This window comes from Stigmatopora argus, chromosome 1, assembly GCF_051989625.1.
Source record: "Stigmatopora argus isolate UIUO_Sarg chromosome 1, RoL_Sarg_1.0, whole genome shotgun sequence".
Classification (NCBI taxonomy): Eukaryota; Metazoa; Chordata; class Actinopteri; order Syngnathiformes; family Syngnathidae; genus Stigmatopora; species Stigmatopora argus.
Genome location: NC_135387.1, coordinates 13307452 through 13325820, shown reverse-complemented (window position 1 = coordinate 13325820; position 18369 = coordinate 13307452). Strand labels below are relative to the sequence as shown.

At 40.4% G+C, this 18369-nt stretch overlaps 1 protein-coding gene across 2 annotated transcripts; it reads right to left on the bottom strand.

The window, feature by feature from the left end:
* Nucleotides 1-15: 15 nt before the first annotated feature.
* On the bottom strand, nt 16-11575 carry pan2 (poly(A) specific ribonuclease subunit PAN2). 2 transcript variants are annotated; one of them, XM_077601083.1, is made up of 25 exons: nt 11513-11575; nt 9892-10197; nt 9629-9798; nt 9426-9546; nt 9263-9340; nt 8907-9177; nt 8396-8741; nt 6046-6142; nt 5849-5968; nt 5649-5768; nt 5436-5564; nt 5008-5207; nt 4362-4510; nt 4182-4288; nt 4008-4106; nt 3832-3920; nt 3604-3739; nt 3398-3535; nt 3255-3314; nt 2947-3037; nt 2715-2872; nt 2487-2630; nt 1945-2124; nt 1787-1880; nt 16-935 (listed from the first exon to the last, which is right to left on the bottom strand). In XM_077601083.1, the coding sequence occupies exons 1-25, from the start codon at nt 11552-11554 to the stop codon at nt 739-741; spliced, it is 3642 nt and encodes a 1213-aa protein (XP_077457209.1). In that variant the 5' UTR covers nt 11555-11575; the 3' UTR covers nt 16-738. The 2 variants fall into 2 exon arrangements, with proteins under 2 accessions (XP_077457209.1, XP_077457218.1); XM_077601092.1 differs by lacking the exon at nt 11513-11575 and adding an exon at nt 10715-10849.
* Between the last annotated feature and the right edge of the window lie 6794 nt (nt 11576-18369).

Sequence of the window (18369 nt, the reverse complement as noted above, 5' to 3'; positions counted from 1 at the left end):
CCCAGCAGAGGGCACTAGTGTTACCCATTTATTTTAATCACGACCTGATTTTGATGTAGTAATGGTTGTAAAAGTTGTGGTTATATGCTGTATTGCAGTGAGACAACCTATAAAACCAATCATACATTTACATAAACCTTAATATGTACAGTAATGAAAAAGTGGCTTTAGTTTCCCCCAAAACAGTTATTTTAAATATTTTGCATTTTTTTCATTAAACTTGACAGTTCATAATTTTACAAGAACAAAATTGTATTTTGCTGTAGACGAGTAAGGCCGTAATTTGAATAAGTTTCTTTAAATACGTATACTACCTCATTCTGGTAAAACTTGAATTAAAAAAAAAAAGTTCAAAACATCCTTGGGATTTATTGTAGAAAAAGAATACAATATTTTTATCTGGGTAAAAAGCCAAAAATCACATACTAACACGACAATTCTTACAGTATTCCCACACGTGCCAAAAACCTCTATGATCAAGGAAAAATGAACACGTCAGAAATAACTTGTCTTCCTGTTCTAAGAATCATTTTGTAAATGAAATGACAAGCGAGCGATGATGTAAGAATGATGTGGATCTGCAGAGGCCATGCAAAAAGGAAGATAAACGGCGTGGGCATGGTTGAGTCACAGGTCACTGACAGGGGAAAAAAGCAGCACCTACCATGGGAAGTAGGCTTGTGTCAGCCCGCTCAGGGTGGCGCTTTTTCCCATTCACCTGGTTACGTCATTTTTGGGCTACCCTCGACCGTCTTCCGCATCCGCATCTGGAACTTTCCAGTCCATCTGGCGTCCTTTTTCATAAAGTCCCTTCAGGACCTTCCTAACTTCGTCGGAGCCGCCACCACGATTCATCTCTAGGTACTTCCTGTAGAGCTGCAGCGCCGTGCGCGCGTCCTCAATGCTGTCATGGGTTTCCCCCTGGATGCTGAGGTCTGATAACGGCAGGAAAGCACAAATCGACATCAACCGAGGGAAACCGTTGTGAAAACGCTCATCCAAAGTTTCAATGGTATAGCGTAAGCCTTGGGTACTCCCACAGTGGAAAGGTCGAGATGCAAAGTGGCAGAAAAGTGAAGGCACGTTTATCTTTGTGCTTCAGTTCCAAGCTTATACAATGTATATCAAGCTTGCATAATTATTTATTATGTCGAAAATGTTAACTTTCATTCACTACCATTAACTTCTACAGAAATCAAATCATTTTTAAAAAAAAGAAATATATATATATATATATATAAGATGTGTGAGTGTGTCTATGTATGTAAATACACACACACACACCTACTTTTTACAGAGCAAGACATTATTATGATTTAAAAACAAATATATTACCAATAATATACTAGTATTATTAATGATTTTTTTGTTACTATTGATTGTTAACGTATTTTTTTAAGTTACAGTATTTATCATAGTCATTATCAGTCAGTAGTCATCAATACCAGCGCAGGTAAATGTATAGCATTCACAGAGTACGTGTTGTGGTACTCAGTAAAGGGAGGAAAAAAAAATGGATATTAACAACACCCATTGACGGAAATAGGCTTCCTAACCAGTTTGACCATCAACGACACTCAAAGAGAATCCACAAAGGTAGAATCTAGACCACTGGACTCTTTGTACAAAACCCTTTACCTCTGGTATGAAGCTATTTTGTTATTGCATATTCACTTATTGCCAGTGATTTAAGGGCGGTGACCATAGTGAGGCAAATTGAATCCAATGGTGGTAATAATAGTAGTAAAAAAAATTCCTATAGATGTTTCCATCAAAACTGACTTACCAAGAAAGTACCAGGCGAGAAAGCGCAGCGATATCATCCTCTTGCGAGGCAAATGGAACAGGTAGACAGTGTCGATGACTTGATCTTTAGGCACCTTATAAGAAGCAAAGGGTCATCTTCACGCTCTCCGTTAGCCACGGCGATCGAGTGCAGCTCACCATTAAATTGATGACCCGGAAGTCCTTCTGTAAACCATGCCCGACAAAGCGCACTCCGGTGTCGATTAAAAAGCGCAGCTTGAGGTAGGTGGATTTCAGGGTGGTCAAATGCTTGGAGGAGATCTTTGCATCTAGGTCTCCTGGTTTGATACCAGAGTACTGAGTCAAGTAGTCCACCACCTGCACGACAAGGTCAAGTTTTCCAATGATTATCCCGCCGTGAAATTGGAAGAAAACTGATTGTGTGTTTTTGTCCGTAATAATATGCAAGTATTATTAGGCCAATCGGGGGTTACATTTGAAGGGTGATACGCCGTTGTCAAACTCATTTTTGCCACGGGCAAAGGTGACGGAAAAATCTTTCTATGGATATATTGAAAAATGTAAATGCAGTCATTCACCTTTCATTAAGGACTACATACATTTAAAAAAAAAAACAAGAAGTTGATGCACTTGATTTACTTTCAAGTACCACGCAAAATGACAGAGTTCCAGATCGGGCTCCCACCCTGTAGTGGGACACCAGTGCTGTGGTATGTCACCTGCTCCTGCGTGGATATGTAGTCGTCGATGAACGGCACATCCTCATTGGTCCCTTGGCCCCGCACGCACGTGATCCTGGCGACAGACATCTGACTGGGCTTGATGGTCGACTTCGTGCCGTCGCTGCGTAGCTCCGCCTCTTCCTGGAAACGGATGTTTCATTTGTGCCGGTCGCACCCGAAGGCGTCACCCGATTTTTTTTTCTTTTCAAACGTGAACTAGCTCACCTGGTTGAGTGTAACGAACTCAGCGTCCAGTCCCACCAAGTCGCCTCGCTGCGGCATCTCGCTAACCATGAGGGGATGGAAAGTGGCGTGGCTCTTTCTTTGCTTGCGAGCCAGCGAGGCCTCCGTCAGCAGCATGCTGGCGTCGATTGGGTTTTTAACTAAAGATGCACGGCAAAGTGTGATCAATTTTTTCGGACACGTGTATCAGCATTACGAGTGAAGTTGAACTCACTGCGAAGGTCATATTTTGTGTGGTAGTTCCTCTTGGCGTAATACAGGATGGCGGGAATTTTCCAGCTCATGTCGAACTGCGCAGCTTCAGTCTGTGGCGAAGGATAGTCTCCTTAGCGTGTTGTAGGAAAACAGGAATGTACACATACACAGCGCCCCGATCAGTTCACGCAAAATGGCGAACCTGTATGCCGAAATATTCATCAAATCAATGAATGGCAGAGAAGGAGTTGATCGTTTGTGGGGCATAAGGGAAAGGTCAAAGAACAGCAAAAACAAATAAAAGTAAGAGCAGAGTGATGAATTCACCTTGTCGATGGGTTCAATGAGGAAATCGTTGAAAAGATACCACTGCTGATGTGTGACTCCCTGCAAAAACAAAACATCCCTGGTGCGCTTGGTCCAACACGGAAGGCAAAAGGAAAGATACGTCCGATTACGACTTGACCGACCTCTTTTCTCTGGTGGTACGTTTCGCCAACTTTGATGTGCGCCACCAAGTTGCCACCAGTGCGAGCGTCAAGGACGTGCGGCACGGTGACCACCAAGTCGTAAAGTCCTGCTCCATCGGCTTCTTCCTCGGCGCTCAACTAGTCCCGAAGAGAACGCCGTGAACGGCCCGAACAAGCGAAAACTCGATTGCTGCATTCTTCCTTACCTCCTCTCCTTCTGGCCAGCTGTCAATCTGCAGTCCTTGTGTTTTGCTGATGGACATTTTTAACGTGAGGGGGATCCACATGTGTCTTAGGTCCTCTAACCGAGTGAAGCCCGCCATGCCGGACACTTCCTCACCGCTGGAAAAGGTTGAGCAACAGTCAGATTAAAAGATCGAGTATACCAAATTACGTTGGCTATTATTTTTAAAAAAAGCGTCTTAGGGTCTTACTCCAGGCACCACTCAGAAGGCATCGCTGGGGGTTCCTTAGGCATTGCAGGCACGGATTCTTCTTTTTTTCTGGCTTTAGTGAAGGCGTACTACATAGAGAAGCATAACCGAATTGCCTGATTGGGTGACATAATAGCAAATGTGATTTGGGAAACTGCATCAAGTGATAAAATTACCTCTGCCTGAACCTTCCAGAATTCCACTTCTTTAGTGCTGTTCACCTCGCAGTTGATCACCAAAACATCGGGGAGACATCGAATATGACGCGTCTGCACCTGTGGAAGCGGACCAAGACAACAGGAGCGTCACCACCGAAGCGGGATATTACAGTGAATGTGCGAAAAACTCACTGTGGGCTGATACTTTTCACAGTTTTCACACCACGCCTGCGTGCTCTGTTCCAAACAGATGCTCTTTTTCAGGATATCGGCAAAGTCGTACTCTTTAATTGTTTTCTCTTGCGGGTCAGATGAAACAATGGATGTAAACTGTGCCGTTGGAATATGCTAAGGGAAGACTGCTGGACTCACCTTGAGAGTTGTGTTCTGGGTAGTGCATGGTGAAGAGCAAAGTGAGGGAGGAGCGTACGGTTTCTTTGCCACAACGACACAAGCTGCTGTTCTCTACCTCGCATCCAAATAGTCTCCCGATGACAGACTCGCCAGACGAGCCGAGGGAGCTTTAAAGAGAAGAAACAAAGCTTAGTTTCTTGCAAAACCTCCGTTGTTGAGGGTTTTAAACTCAAGGTCAAGCCCGCCACATGATTTTGTGTGGTCGGTGGAAGAAAATCCTTTGCCTCATGCTACATTTCAAATTGTTGTCGGTAATAAAAATGTTGAGATGTTGTACATATTTGGTATACCAATATCGTTTTTAAAATACAGGGAATAGTTGTTGAAGACAACTATTTTACTGGCTTCTAGTTTCAAAAGAGGGTATATGATGATGATTTAAAAAGAAAAAAACATTCAAAAAATACACAATAATTGGACACACTGCTCCTAAATGGAGGCATTTCACTCGTATATAAAAACTAAACTAATTTGACACACTGCAAGAAACACTGTCAGCTACTCCTTTAATAAACAAAAGTGAACCATTTCTCCAGGTGCGTAGATCGCAAATTCTCAAGGTGTACTTTCACTAATTTTTAAGAGACAATTATGATGATCTGACCTGTTGCTGGCTCCCCTGTAAGCTTGTGGCCCTTCCTGCTCTTGAGTCTCCTGATGCAGTTGTGTGAGAATGAAGCGATTCCAGCTTTGGATGAGGCGTCCGAGTCTGGCCTTTCCCGTTTGCTCGTCAGAGTCGGCTAGGATCAGGCCCAGTGCCGATGCTTCTGGAATGGTGCGAAATGCCCGCAGGAAGTTACTTGCCTTGAAGAGGAGAGACAGTAGAGCGTGATGTCAGGGTACTTCATGCCAGATCCAAATTCCACTTGAAAAAAATCTCACCCGTTCCAAAAAATTGACAGGAAAAAAAGGGGCAAAAAAGTTTTGTAAAATGTGTAAAGGAGGTTGTTTGATTTGAATAAAATCTCAAATGCTAGTAAAGGAGCATTGACCAAGTTTTATGATTTTCTCACATATTGCTGTTTAACTGACCTGACATGGATCTCCGCGAGACAAATCCAACATGTGGAAGAGGAAGCCAAGCTCACAGGCCAAACAAAACTCTTTTTGACACAAATGATTCTGCACTAGACAACGAATTGGCTCCACAAAATATAAAACCTAAAAATCCAAAACAGAAACAATTAAATATTTTAATGAGGGGGGAAAAACAGCTGCTTAAAAAATGTGCAAGTAGTATCTCACCTGGATCATGCAGTTACAATAGGCATTGGGAATGTGAGGCTCCAAGCCAGCAAACAAGGTTTTATTGTAATGCTTAAAGTCAAAATCCTCCAATCCCAGCTTGGAGTATTTAATTGTCACCTACGTAGGCATACGGATGTCATTGTCATCAATTCAATAGAACAAACGACACCTTCACACTTAGCTTAAGTTTAACTAACCTTTCTATACTTTTTAGGCACCATGTAGAGGTGAGGCTCTTCATCACGTCCAATTGGTGACTCTGGAACTTGGTTGTAACTGTCATAATCCTGCTCCACGTCTTTAATTTTGTAGGGAACCTGAACAAAGAGGGAAAAAATGAAAAAGATGAGTGAAAACTGCAGAAACACTGATGTTATTTATATCAGCAACGTGCCTGGTTTCGGGGTCGAGCGCGAGGGTTTGCTGCATATCCGATGAATCCGACGGTCTTCATTGTACGTAAGATTTCAGGGTCCACGGGGGGAGCTCGCCTTTAAAGAAACATTAAAAAGACTCTATATCACATGTGTCAAAGTGGCGGCCCGGGGGCCAAATCTGGCCCGCCGCATCATTTTGTGTGGCCCGGGAAAGTAAATCATGAGTGCCGACTTTCTGTTTTAGGATCAAATTAAAATGAAGAGTATAGATGTATAATAAATTTCCTGATTTTCCTCCTTTAAAATCAATAATTGTAATTTTTTAATCATTTTTCTCTGTGTTTTTAGTTCAAAAATCATTTCGCAAAATATAAAAATATATTAAAAAAGCTAAAATATACATTGTTTTAGATCTATAAAATACTGAATATATTCACGGCTTTTAATCCAGTTCTTTTAATCCATTTATTTAAAAAAATCTAAATATTATATCTAAAATGGTCCAGCCCACATGAGATCTGGTCACCATGAATGTGGCCCACCAACCAAACTGGGTTTGACACCCCTGCTCTATATGATGTGTAAGTTGAATATGTTTGGCTTTTATCTCAGAATCTATCTGTGCAACAAATTATAGAATGCTATTTTCCTCATTCACTATCAGTGATGGCGCTAGACATCCAATGCTTTTTAAAAAGAGATGGTTCACTTTCATTGAAGGATTAGTACCATATCCCTAGTTCAAATGGGCTGGATGTCTATCATGTCTAACATGTTCTACAAACTTGGAATCTACACTAGAAACTGCAGGTGAAAATATGACCAGAGACCCTAAATGAGTTAAATAAAAAAAGTTTAACAATAAACACTTCTTGGGAGGTTTCAATGGACAAACAGCATTTCCATTCAATATAAGAGAAAGAAAAGAGATGTTGCAACAAGTGTTGCAAGATGCTTGCACACATTCACACAACAAATCACATAATTCATTTGTTAAGGCACTGCTGTACTTTTTAAATGCCTTAGGATGACATATTTTGACTTGTGAATCATTGAGGAATAAAAAAAAGCCTGGCCACGTTCTAAAAAACACACTACTTTGAAGCAACTCTCCTTGGTTGCTCACTCAAATCGTAACTTTTATCTAGACGTTGGCTCAAAATCAAAGATCAAATCAATGGTTATCCACTGTTGATGATTAATTGGGTGGGTGTGTGACGTAGCTAAAAACAACCTTCACAGCTGTTTGCACGAGAGTGAAGATAAGAGAACTGACTGAACTTCCGTCCCGTAACACTTCTATTTAATATTATGTGATGCGTGAATTGACAGCGTAAATCTCCATTCGGATGGAGTGAAAAGCCCACCAGTGTGAGTAGGAGTGGCAACCCACTCGGACTTCCTCCAGCCTGCCTGTGACTCATCCCAAAGCCTTCCGGCAGTTTCATCTTTTACAGTGGCCTATTCAAACAAATTGCAGTCCCGTAAACAGAAGTTGTTGCTTGGTGTGGATTTCATGCAGATTTGGTGTTTTGGTAAATATTCCTTAGAGCATGATGCACACACGTGGACAAAATTGTTGGTATCCCACCACTTGAAACTTAAAAAGAAATGACCGAATCTTTAAAAATCAAAGTCAACTAATTACTTATGAATTGTCGTTCAAGAGTAATATAAATAAAAATACTCATCAATCGGAGCCTGTTCAACAGTGTTCTTCTATTGGTATTGCTTCATTTTTGTTTCTATAAATATCAGGTTGATGTGACTTACCAAAAAACTTTTGTCTCATCTGTCCAAATGATATTCCAGCAGAAGCTTTGCGACTTATCAATATGCATTTTTGCAGATTCAAGTCTTGCATTTTTATGAATTTGATCAATTTTATGTTTCTATGAGGGCGGACAAGAAATTAGCTGGTGTATGGGAAGATGATGCAGAGGTCAAGGTGAAGTGGAAAAACATTTATTTGCCGTGGAGACCCCTCATTGGACAAGCCAAAAGTGTAGGAGTAGTAGATCAATCCTATGTTTACAGATGCAAAAATGAAGCATACCAAGAAAAGGACACTATCTCTAGTTTCTTGAATCTGCACAAGTCACAATAAAATGTCAGGCATTCTGAAGAGGAACGTGCTGCCTAATGTTAAAAAATCTTGGCCTCTGTCGCAGCTTATGAGTGTCCCAATTGGATGAGAATGAGCAAGGCAAAAGCATTTGACTGTTCTGAAGTGACGTTCTATGATCCCAGATGTAAACCCCATTGAACATCTGTGGTGTGTTGTCTAATCTTCCATTACCAAAAGAGTGCTAGCAATTTTGTGAGTAATCCAAATGACTCACAACAAACTATAGAGGAAGCTCTTACCTTGGACTGGGCGTGGCCAGCGCGGCAGGCCAGTCCGACAGCAGTGGTTCTGTTCCGGTGAGCGTCATGGGAATGAGAGAAAGAGGCAACAGGTCGTGGTTCCAATCCAGTTGAGGCAGTGAGTCCACGAGGCACGGCAGAGCAAACTCTGTCTCTCGAGAGTAGTCGTTGAACGAGACGTCGGGGGTGTCCGACCAAAGGTGCACACAACCCCCGGAGTCCCCAAAAGCTAAAGCTTGTTTGCTGGACGATACATCGAAGCTCATCAGCAACTGGCCCACGGTGTTGACGTGGAAAATGTCGGCCATGTTGGCCAGCCCGGTGGGCTCGCAGAATTGGCACTGACCTGTAAAGTAGAATATGATTTACCCAATAAAAAGAGGAGTTCAGCGTTCTAATATTCAGCGGTACGCAACTGTTTCCACCATGTCCACTGTCTTCATATATAAATGAAAAACAATTCTTAGGATTGCACCAAAAATTATCGGTGTTGACAAACTTGCAGTTTTACCTGTCTGCGAAATGATAGCCAAGCGTGACGTGTACGTCGGTATGAAACGCAAGAAGAGCGGGTCCACGTGTACTTGAAGGGGGGTGACGGCTCGCATCATGCGGAGGTCGTACACCATGAGGAAGCGGTCGCAAGCCAACCCGTTCAATCCTCGGCTGGAGAAGCCACACGCGGCCAGGAGATTGCCGTGCACGTCAAAGTCCGACAGGCTGCCCGAGAAAGCGTCAAACTCATGCTCTGTTTTAAACGTTCGCAGATCACGAAGTGTCACCTGGTTTTAATGGCAAAAAAAAAACATGACACTTAGATTTTTGGAAAACGTCCTATAGTTTACGCGTTCTATTGGACATCCTTACTTTGCCAGAAGTGTGCCCGCAGAAGAAGAAGCGACTAGTCTGGCGCATTATTGCAACTCCGGGGACTTCTACTGTGAACTTTGGAGCACATCATCGATATCATGAGGTCAACATAAAATTTTGCCAAACAATACTGTACTATATGTGAAGTTGTGAACCTCACCTTTTGAGTTTCTTGAACTGTATTCAAGTCAACTTCAGCTACATAGTTTTGTAGTCCACCCAGTAGTAAAGTATTGTTGTCAGTCATAAGGAGACTATGCATATTGGCACCTTCTTCCATCCTAGGAAGACATAAATGTTTAAAAAAAATTAGGTGCTTGTACAATGTTATCCTTATGACGATAACAAGGAGGTTCTGCATACGGATAATCAAACATGACAAGGCCTCCACGGGTGCAGCACTTGAGGTTACACTTTGAGAGGAACAGAACGCCAGTTTCCAGAGTCTGAATCTGTCGGATGTCATCCGTGGCATGCACTTGAAACGAAGAGTAGCGACCCATTGTAGATCCGAAGAACGATGTTGCATGGCCCTTTATACAAAGAGAGTAATGACATGAGATGTGTGTTTGAAGCAAAGCAATAATTTACAAAAAAATTCCATTGATTGATTTTTTTTTTTTTACCCTGTGGTTGCCCATCCAAAGCATTTCTTCCTGCATGTCAAAATGCGTGGCCGTTACTGGGACGCCAACTTCGGAAACGACACTGTGCAGCTCTGAAAACATGCCCTCCATTAGATGCACGCCTTCGGGGACTGGCACGGGCAGACCGTCAGCATCAATCTCCACACGCTGGAGGAGGTTGGGGTTGATGTGCGGGTCCATGGAAGGCTCCATCCCTGCATCCAGGGTCCCGTGTAGGCTTGGAGAGTAATCCCCCATGCCCGTCTCCAGGCCCTCATAGTTCATCATGAATCTGGCTAAATCAACCTGCAATGAAACGTCAAGCTCTTCAAAAGATTCCACCACATGGCGTTTAATTCATTCGCTGCCACTGACGGCGATGGACGTCCAATTTTGAGTGATCATTTACTGTCAAGACATCACAGGTCAAATGGGTTGGACGCCCATTACTGTCAATGGCAGTGAAAGTAAGAATAAAATTGTTCGACAGGAGCGATTGAAGACTCGTTTTCATGTTTGCTTCGTATTGCCAAATAGTTAGCCACGAAAGCTATCACACGTGAATGTTAACTTTAAACTTCTAAATGCATGGAGCCACACTTTTAAAAGAGGCGTTTGCGGCATCATGGTTTTCCAATGGACAATTATAATAAGGGCAGGTTCTTTACAGAAGGTGTTAACCAGCCTGTGTGTATTTCTTTAACGTGTTAGCTACGGGCTAACAACAGAGCGCAAAGCGGTCAGACTAAGTTCAGCAATATAAATTATAATTCATTCATGTTATCTTAAATACAGGAAGCATTTGTGGAAGTAAAAGGCATACGATCTTGTCGAGACGATCTTGAAGTTCGATTTGCCACCCATATTCTTTGGAGAAGTCACAAGGAAAAACAATAACACGCGGAGGGACAGTGAACGCATTCCGACCAGTGGCGGTGCGTTCAAGAGCACAAGCAAAGATTCGTTTCCTTTGGTAATTGTCGCACAAATTAATAGTTCGCAAATCCAACATTTCCCCAATCGCTCTGTATTGTTATTGTCACAATATAACTGATTTCCTCAATTTATATTAAATCAAATATATGAAGTAATATATGATGACCATTTCCTTAAAGTAATTATTATATTCTAAAATACTGCCCCTCTTTTAGTGAATATATTTAATCAAAGAAGTATACAACATTTTGAATCAATGTTGTGTTTTTATTGTATTATGAACTCTTGTCTGCAGGTTTTCCTGATATTTTGCACAGCCGTTCAGTAAATGAATATTCTTTGTGGATTAGCAAGAATTACAAAATAAACTCCCGTCGTTTTAAAATTTGATTGCTTGTTTAGTTAATTAATTATGGATAATAGCTTTTTTTCTTGTTGTTTTGTATTAATTGACTTAATTTCAACAACTTCGACTTCTCTTTTACCTGAGGGTTGCCCACTATTACAGGGAAACCCCTTCACTGACTCATCCTCGTTTATATAAATGAACCCAGCGGCGCTCATCACTTATACTTTCGAAAAAGCGCAGCTCAAGTGATAATAACCTCTGAAAAATAATATTTACAATCATGACTTTTCTTTGCAAGGCTGTAGCCTCTCTCTGCCTGCTGTTAGCCGCTCTTACCTGCAGTTCGTGCGCTCCAGTCGGCCTGAAGGATGACGACATTTGTGCGGATGCGAAGGAAACCTCTCTAGAATTAAATCACCTCGCTAAACATGCCTCAGTACAGGTACGTGGTTTGGAAATGGTCGTCTGATATTGTGCTAGAAAGGGAAGTTTTTCTTTTTTCCAGTCATGTTTTGTACGCAAAGTTCAATTGGGATTGTTTTTTTAATTTAGTTCAGACAGCTCACAAAATACTATTGACTTTTTATACAGGCTCGGAATGGATCAATGGATGTTTCGAAATTCCTCTTCGTACCTGACTGGATTGAGGCCGAAGATAACTGCGATCCTGGGGCCTTGAGCAGGGACTCCAATGTAAGAACCTCACCCCACGGCACCAACAAAAATATTGCAGTTGCATTTAAAGTAAATAATAAATCTCTTTTTTTTGTTCCGTCACCTCAACAGCCATGTGTTGCCAAGCTTGACAAAATCTTGAAAAGCTACAAATCAGTACTGGACCAAGTGGCGAAATTCAAAAAATGTTCAAAATTCGTATCTCCTCTGAAACCAGTTTTGGACCGTCTGAGCATAAGCATGAGTGGATGTAATCAGATTAAAAAGGTGAGTGACCTAAGAAATTAAGACCCCAATTTACGCATCGGATTGGGTGTTTATCTGATTAGACATCACAGCCAGACACCAAATAATGTTTGCAAACGAGTTAAAGAGATGTTTGGTTCTCTTTGCAGAAGAGCAGAGAGCTGTCCCAGCCTATCCTCACTCCCAAAGATCAGCCAGAAGAACTATTGTGCCACTACATCCTAGACCGACTCTTCTCTTTCTCCATTCTCACGGCACGAGTGTTTGCAGGCGGCCATCCATCTCAGTACTCGCAAAGCTCGGCACACAAGTGTATGTAGAGACCAATCAATGCATCGTGATGATCCCCAGCTACATCTTTTACAGTCAATTGTAACTGCACATTATAATCTTTATGACAGAAAAAATGTCTACATTTACAAAGGAAAGTCCAGAAAATGTTCTTGTTATATTTTTTCAACCTGTATTTATTTTATTTATGAATATTTATTGTTTTTGTACTCTCCTTATGGATCCACATTTCACAATAAATGTATGATTTCATGGAAATTTTGTACGTACTAAAGCTTATTTTTCTCCTTTCTATATATATCTCTGTGTTCTTATATATATGTGACCCGGTTCACAGTTCTGGGGTTGAGGGTTTGATCTTAAGTCTCTGTGTGGAGTTTGCATGTTCTCCCTGGGCTTGCGCGGGTTTTCTCTGGGTTCTCCGGTTTCCTCCCAAAACATGCAGAATTAGGCTGGTTGAACACTTTCAATTCCCCATAGGTGTGAGTGTGAATGGCTCCAGCACCCCCACAACCCTGGTGAGGATAACCAGAAAATGAAAGAAAAAAAAAAAAAAATATATATATATATATATATATATATATATATATATATATATATATATATATGTATATATATATATATATATATATGGTCAAAAGTTTACATACACTTGTGAGGAACATAATGTCATGGCTCTCTTGAGTTTCCAGTTATTTCTACAACTCTGATTTTTCTCTGATAGACTGATTGGAACAGATACTTCTTTGTCACAAAAAACTTTCATGAAGTTTGGTTCTTTCATGACTTTATTATGGGTTAACAGAAAAAGTGATCAAATCTGCTGGGTCAAAAATATACATACAGTGGTACCTCTACATACAAGCACCTCTTCATACGAGCAGCTCGAGATACAAGGAAAATTTCGAGCAAATAATTATCTCTAGATACGAGAAAAAATTCGAGATGCGGGAAAGCCAGGTGGCCAAGACATGAGAGGCTGTTTATCATTGTAGCGCACTTTCTTTTTTGCTGCATCTCTTTTGTGTATAACAGATATCTACGAGCACTGGGCGGAGCTTGCATTTCCCCGTGTTTTTCCCCGTTAGTCAGTGCATAATACAAAGTGAACAACAATGGATCCAAAGCAAACAGTTGGAATGAAGAGTTGTGCAAAGAAAAGGCGAACGTTGACAATCAACATTAAGTTCTGAAATAATTGAAAAATATGAGAATGGGGTACGTGTCACAGAGCTTGCTTGTTGTCATGGATGATATCATGTCACTTGGAAATTCCTTAGGGCTGGAGGTTAACGAGGCAGATGTGAATGATCTAATCGCCGAGCACCACGAAGAACTGATGACACAGGATTTAATCGAGCTCCAGGAGAGTGAGCATTTGGAGGTGTTGCGGGAACTCAGTAGCGAGGAGTAGGTGGAAGAGGGGGGCCGCCTGGCTACAAAGGATATCAAAGACATGCTAGCGAAGTGGCAAGAGTTTTCTGATTTTGTAGAAAAGAGGCACCCTGACAAGCTGGCAAGTGGTCGTGCGTTATCGTATTGTGAGGATATTTGTGCGCGTCATTTTCGAAATATTTTGAAGGGAAGGCAAAAACAAACAACTGTTGATGCGTTCCTTTTAAAAACTGCCGCTGAACGTCCAGGTGGAGTCAACCCGGAGAACAAAGGTAAAAAAAAAAAAAACTAAATTAGAATTCAGTTTTGTGTAAAGTTACAATAAACGTATCTTTGAGTGTCTGTATATATTAATCCAAGTTAATTTAAATTTGTTTATTCTGTTACGAGTGCGTTGCCGTGGAAAGTCCCCCCCGCCTGCCTCTATGTCCCTCTCTGTACCCCCCGCGAAATCTGTCTAATTTTAGTTCTATTATACGCATTTTATTACTATTAAACCACTAGTTATGTGTTACTTTGTTAATAGATGAATTAGAAGAAATAAAAAAATGTTTCCAATCCAATATCCTGTTTTTGGTGTTTTTTCAGAGGGTTGGAACGAATTAAATTGTTTTTAGTTCATTTCAATGGGAAACGTTCGTTCGAGCTACGAGAAGATCGACATACGAGCTCAGTCCCGGAACGTATTAAGCTCGTATGTAGAGGTACCACTGTACAGCAACACGAATTAGCAATTTTGGTGATTTAGAAAGTTGTGTCAGTGAAATGAGCTTCATAGCATGGTCTCTTAACTTCTTGGGAGTGATTATGAGTGACTACAGCTGGTGACTTCTCTGAGGCCATTTAAATAGGGCTCATTGGATGCAAATGCCCACAAATGCCACAATGGGAAAGTCAAAGGAGGTCAGCATGGATCTGAAAAAGCGAATCCTTGACTTGAACAAGTCAGGAAAGTCACTTGGAGCCATTTCGAAGCAGCTGCAGGTCCCAAGAGCAACAGTGCAAACAATTGTTTGTAAGTATAAAGTGCATGGCACTGTTTTGTCACTGCCACGATCAGGAAGGAAGAAAACGCAAGCTATCACCTGCTGCGGCGCGACCATAACACTTTTACGTGCACCCTATGTGAGTAAATATGTGCCGCGTTGCATTTGTACGGTTTTCTATTGCTTAATACGGGGAATTCCAATCATTAATACGGGGAGGAATTGGCCCAGGTTGACAGGTATGTAAATGGGATAATGAAGAAGGAGGATTACCTTCAAATTCTTCAAGATAACCTAAAGTCATCAGCCCGAAGATTGGGTCTTGGGCACAGTTGGGTGTTCCAACAGGACAATGACCCCAAACACACATCAAAAGTGGTAATGGAATGGCTAAATCAGGCTAGAATTAAGGTTTTCGAATGGCATTCCCAAAGTTCTGACTTAAACTCCATTGAGAACTTGTGGACAATGCTGAAGAAACAAGTCCATGTCAGAAAGCCATCAAATTTAACTGAACTGCACCAATTCTGTCAAGAGGAGTGGTCAAAGATTCAACCAGAAGCTTGCCAGAAGCTTATGGATGGCTACCCAAAGTGCCTAATTGAAGTGAAAATGGCCAAGGAACATGTTACCAAATATTTCCGCTGCTGTATGTATATTTTTGACCCAGCAGATTTGATCACTTTTTTCTGCTCACCCATAAAAAGTCATAAAAGAACCAAACTTCATGAATGTTTTTTTGTGACAAGAAGTATCTGTTCCAATCACTCTATCAGAGAAAAATCAGAGTTGTGGAAATAACTGGAAACTCAAGAGAGCCATGACATTATGTTCTTCACAAGTGTATGTAAACTTTTGACCACAACTGTATATGTTACTCAGGCCACCCTTTAGTTTTTAAGGCTAAGGTTCTCAAAAAATAATTGTTATTCATTAAAATGGAAAAGGCAGAGCACCCCATTAAAAATGCTGACATAAGGAATATGTAATTTCCCCAAATATTTCTGCTCTTCTGAGGCCAGTAACTTCCCACCAGCTTTCATTCGCATTTGTCCACTGAAGCAGATTTGCTTCCTTGACTGACGTCAAACGACCTGATGATGCAAATTCAGTAGTATTTCAATGCAAACAGTGAGGGTACGTTTTTATGTGTGTTTTCAAAAAGGAATGTTTAAATAGGAAGTAGCCAAAGGTTTAATGTGAATGAGCCACATTGCTGCTCAACAAGGAAGTTTGGCTCCATTCACACTCTGTAAACAATCATGGAAGCGGATATCCTCAGATATTGTTGGATATATGGTATTGCACATCACACAGAGAACTGCATTACCCCTGTGCAGGTGTGCGAAGAGAGACATCAGAGTAAAACAATGTTGCAATATGCTAAACAAATATTTTACACAGATCCCTTATTTGTCTTTCACAACTCCAGATGATGTAATGTAACATGATTTTTTGCAATACAAATTTCATCAAGCAAAATATATACAATCATTTCATATTTGAGCCCCAAGTGAAACACAGGCACTCACTAAAAACTGAAAGATCATTATTACCAAGCTTCTTTGCATAAGACATGTTGTATATATTACACTGATTGGCGTGCAAATTTGTTTGGATTTTTGTTTGTGTCAAAGACACACATGCACAAGCAAAAAAGTCAAATTCTCCACATTTTGTAAGATTTTGACCATCTGAGTGAATAGAAAGGGCCTGTTTAAGTGACTAGCTCTGTTGAAGCTGAGAAGTGCAACAGAAATGAACTGAAGCTTCTTTTTTTGGGTCATATTGGATGATATTTTAATAATTTGCTGTGGGCCAGTAAAAACTGGGGCCATAGTTTGGGCACCTCTGGTTTAGACCTTTTTCCTCAACACAAATCTTGCTAATTATTGAAGTATATATTGAAAAAATGTTAATGAGCTATTCTAAACTTACATTGTGAAATCATGCAAGCACTAATACAATATTTACCTATAAGAATTTCAGTTTCACTTCTAGTTAAAAACTTAAATCAAATGCAATGCAAAATGTCAGAAACTTTTGAGTAGTTTTTGTGGTGTATTCAAAATGAAGACGAAAATGACTTCCACATTTTCTAGTTTTTCAGACATAATGCTGGAATGTCATCAGCTCAAACAAGTAATGGATTTGTACCTAAAAGTTCATTCATTCATCTTCCATACTGCACAGCCTCGCATGGTTGCTGGAATCTATAACAGCTGATTTCGGGCGAAAGGCAGATGACACCCAGATGATCTGACGACCATTCACACTCACAATCATAACGGAACCGAGCCCGTGCCTGCTCTCACCAAAATCAGACGAGTGAACCACTACACCATCAGGTGGCTTCAGAATTTAGTGATGCAGCAATTAGTTGATCAACCAACTACTACATATTGGTAAAAAAAATAACCACATAACCCTTTTGATAATTGATTCATCATTTAGGGACTTATTAAAAAGTCTACTAATCTTCAGGATTTTCAGCCTCTCAGAGTAAGTATTCTCAGATTTTTGTGAAAAAATAATCCGGATTTTTTGTGAGACAAATCAATAACTCACTTTGTTTGTTCATTTTCCATTTTGTCACTATGAAACACTTTGGCTTTCAATTAATGTGGAAAAAACAAACAAATAAATGGATAAGAGATGAAGTGGTTATAATAATAAAACTGTGTGGGAAGCCTTTTTTATTCATGAAAATATTTGTTATATGAATACAGTAGTGCTTTGTTATAAATATTTTGTATGTTTTTCATTTACAGTGACTAGTGCTATTTTATTTTATAATAGCTCGGTGATGCATAGCAAGTTATAGTGTGGATTGGTAAATATGACGAGAAAGGGTGTTGTATATTGGAACTTTTCAATCGTGTTTTGGATTTTGGAAAGTTATTGTATCATATGAGTACTTTTCAGTAATGACAGGATAGGCACAGGCAGCAATTTAAACAACAGTTCTCAATGAATCCGAAAGGGGATTACTTTCTTTGGTCCCTTCTTGATTCTCAGCAACAGCAGCGACATCTAGCGGCACTTGTTAGGTACCAATGTTAAAGGTTGGAATAAAAAAATTGGAACTAATGTGGATACCCTGATCAACCATTCGGTAACTATATTATATATATAAAAAATGATGTCTCTCATTTGGAGTATGTTAAATTCAGCATAAAATGTTGTGTAATCTTCATCAGAATCACGCGAATTAACCAGTTTGTTTGGTTTAATGCCACATCAACAGTACGTTTCTATAAAATATATACTTTACATGTTTCCTATTTTTTCCTCAAGGACATGAAACAAAATCATTCTCAAGAAAAGGAAGGCAGAAATACATAAGTGGGCCTTTGCATATAATTTTCTAATACACAATTGGTGCATTTAAGCATGTGCCCTGAGATGTCTGCTGTGTAGTCTTATCATATTTTACAACCGACTTAAGCAGAAATTTAAGACATTTCAAAGGGTTCACTTACCTTACCTTAAGATATTCCAGCCAAAGTGTTTATTAAGATTAATTCCTTGTTGGTCTCAGTGCACCGTTTCTTGGCCCTCCCCCTTCATTTCCCATCCTTAGTGTCAACATTGTGACAC

Bases quoted from the DNA above. Each gene is read 5' to 3' on its own strand.
- pan2 (XM_077601083.1), bottom strand. From the start codon at position 11,554: ATGTCGTCATCCTTCAGGCCGACTGGAGCGCACGAACTGCAG. The intron at 9,178-9,262 runs GTAAGGATGTCC...CATTAAAACCAG, and splicing joins GCGGGCACACTTCTGGCAAA to GTGACACTTCGTGATCTGCG. The intron at 3,740-3,831 runs GTAAGACCCTAA...AACCTTTTCCAG, and splicing joins CCTTCTGAGTGGTGCCTGGA to CGGTGAGGAAGTGTCCGGCA.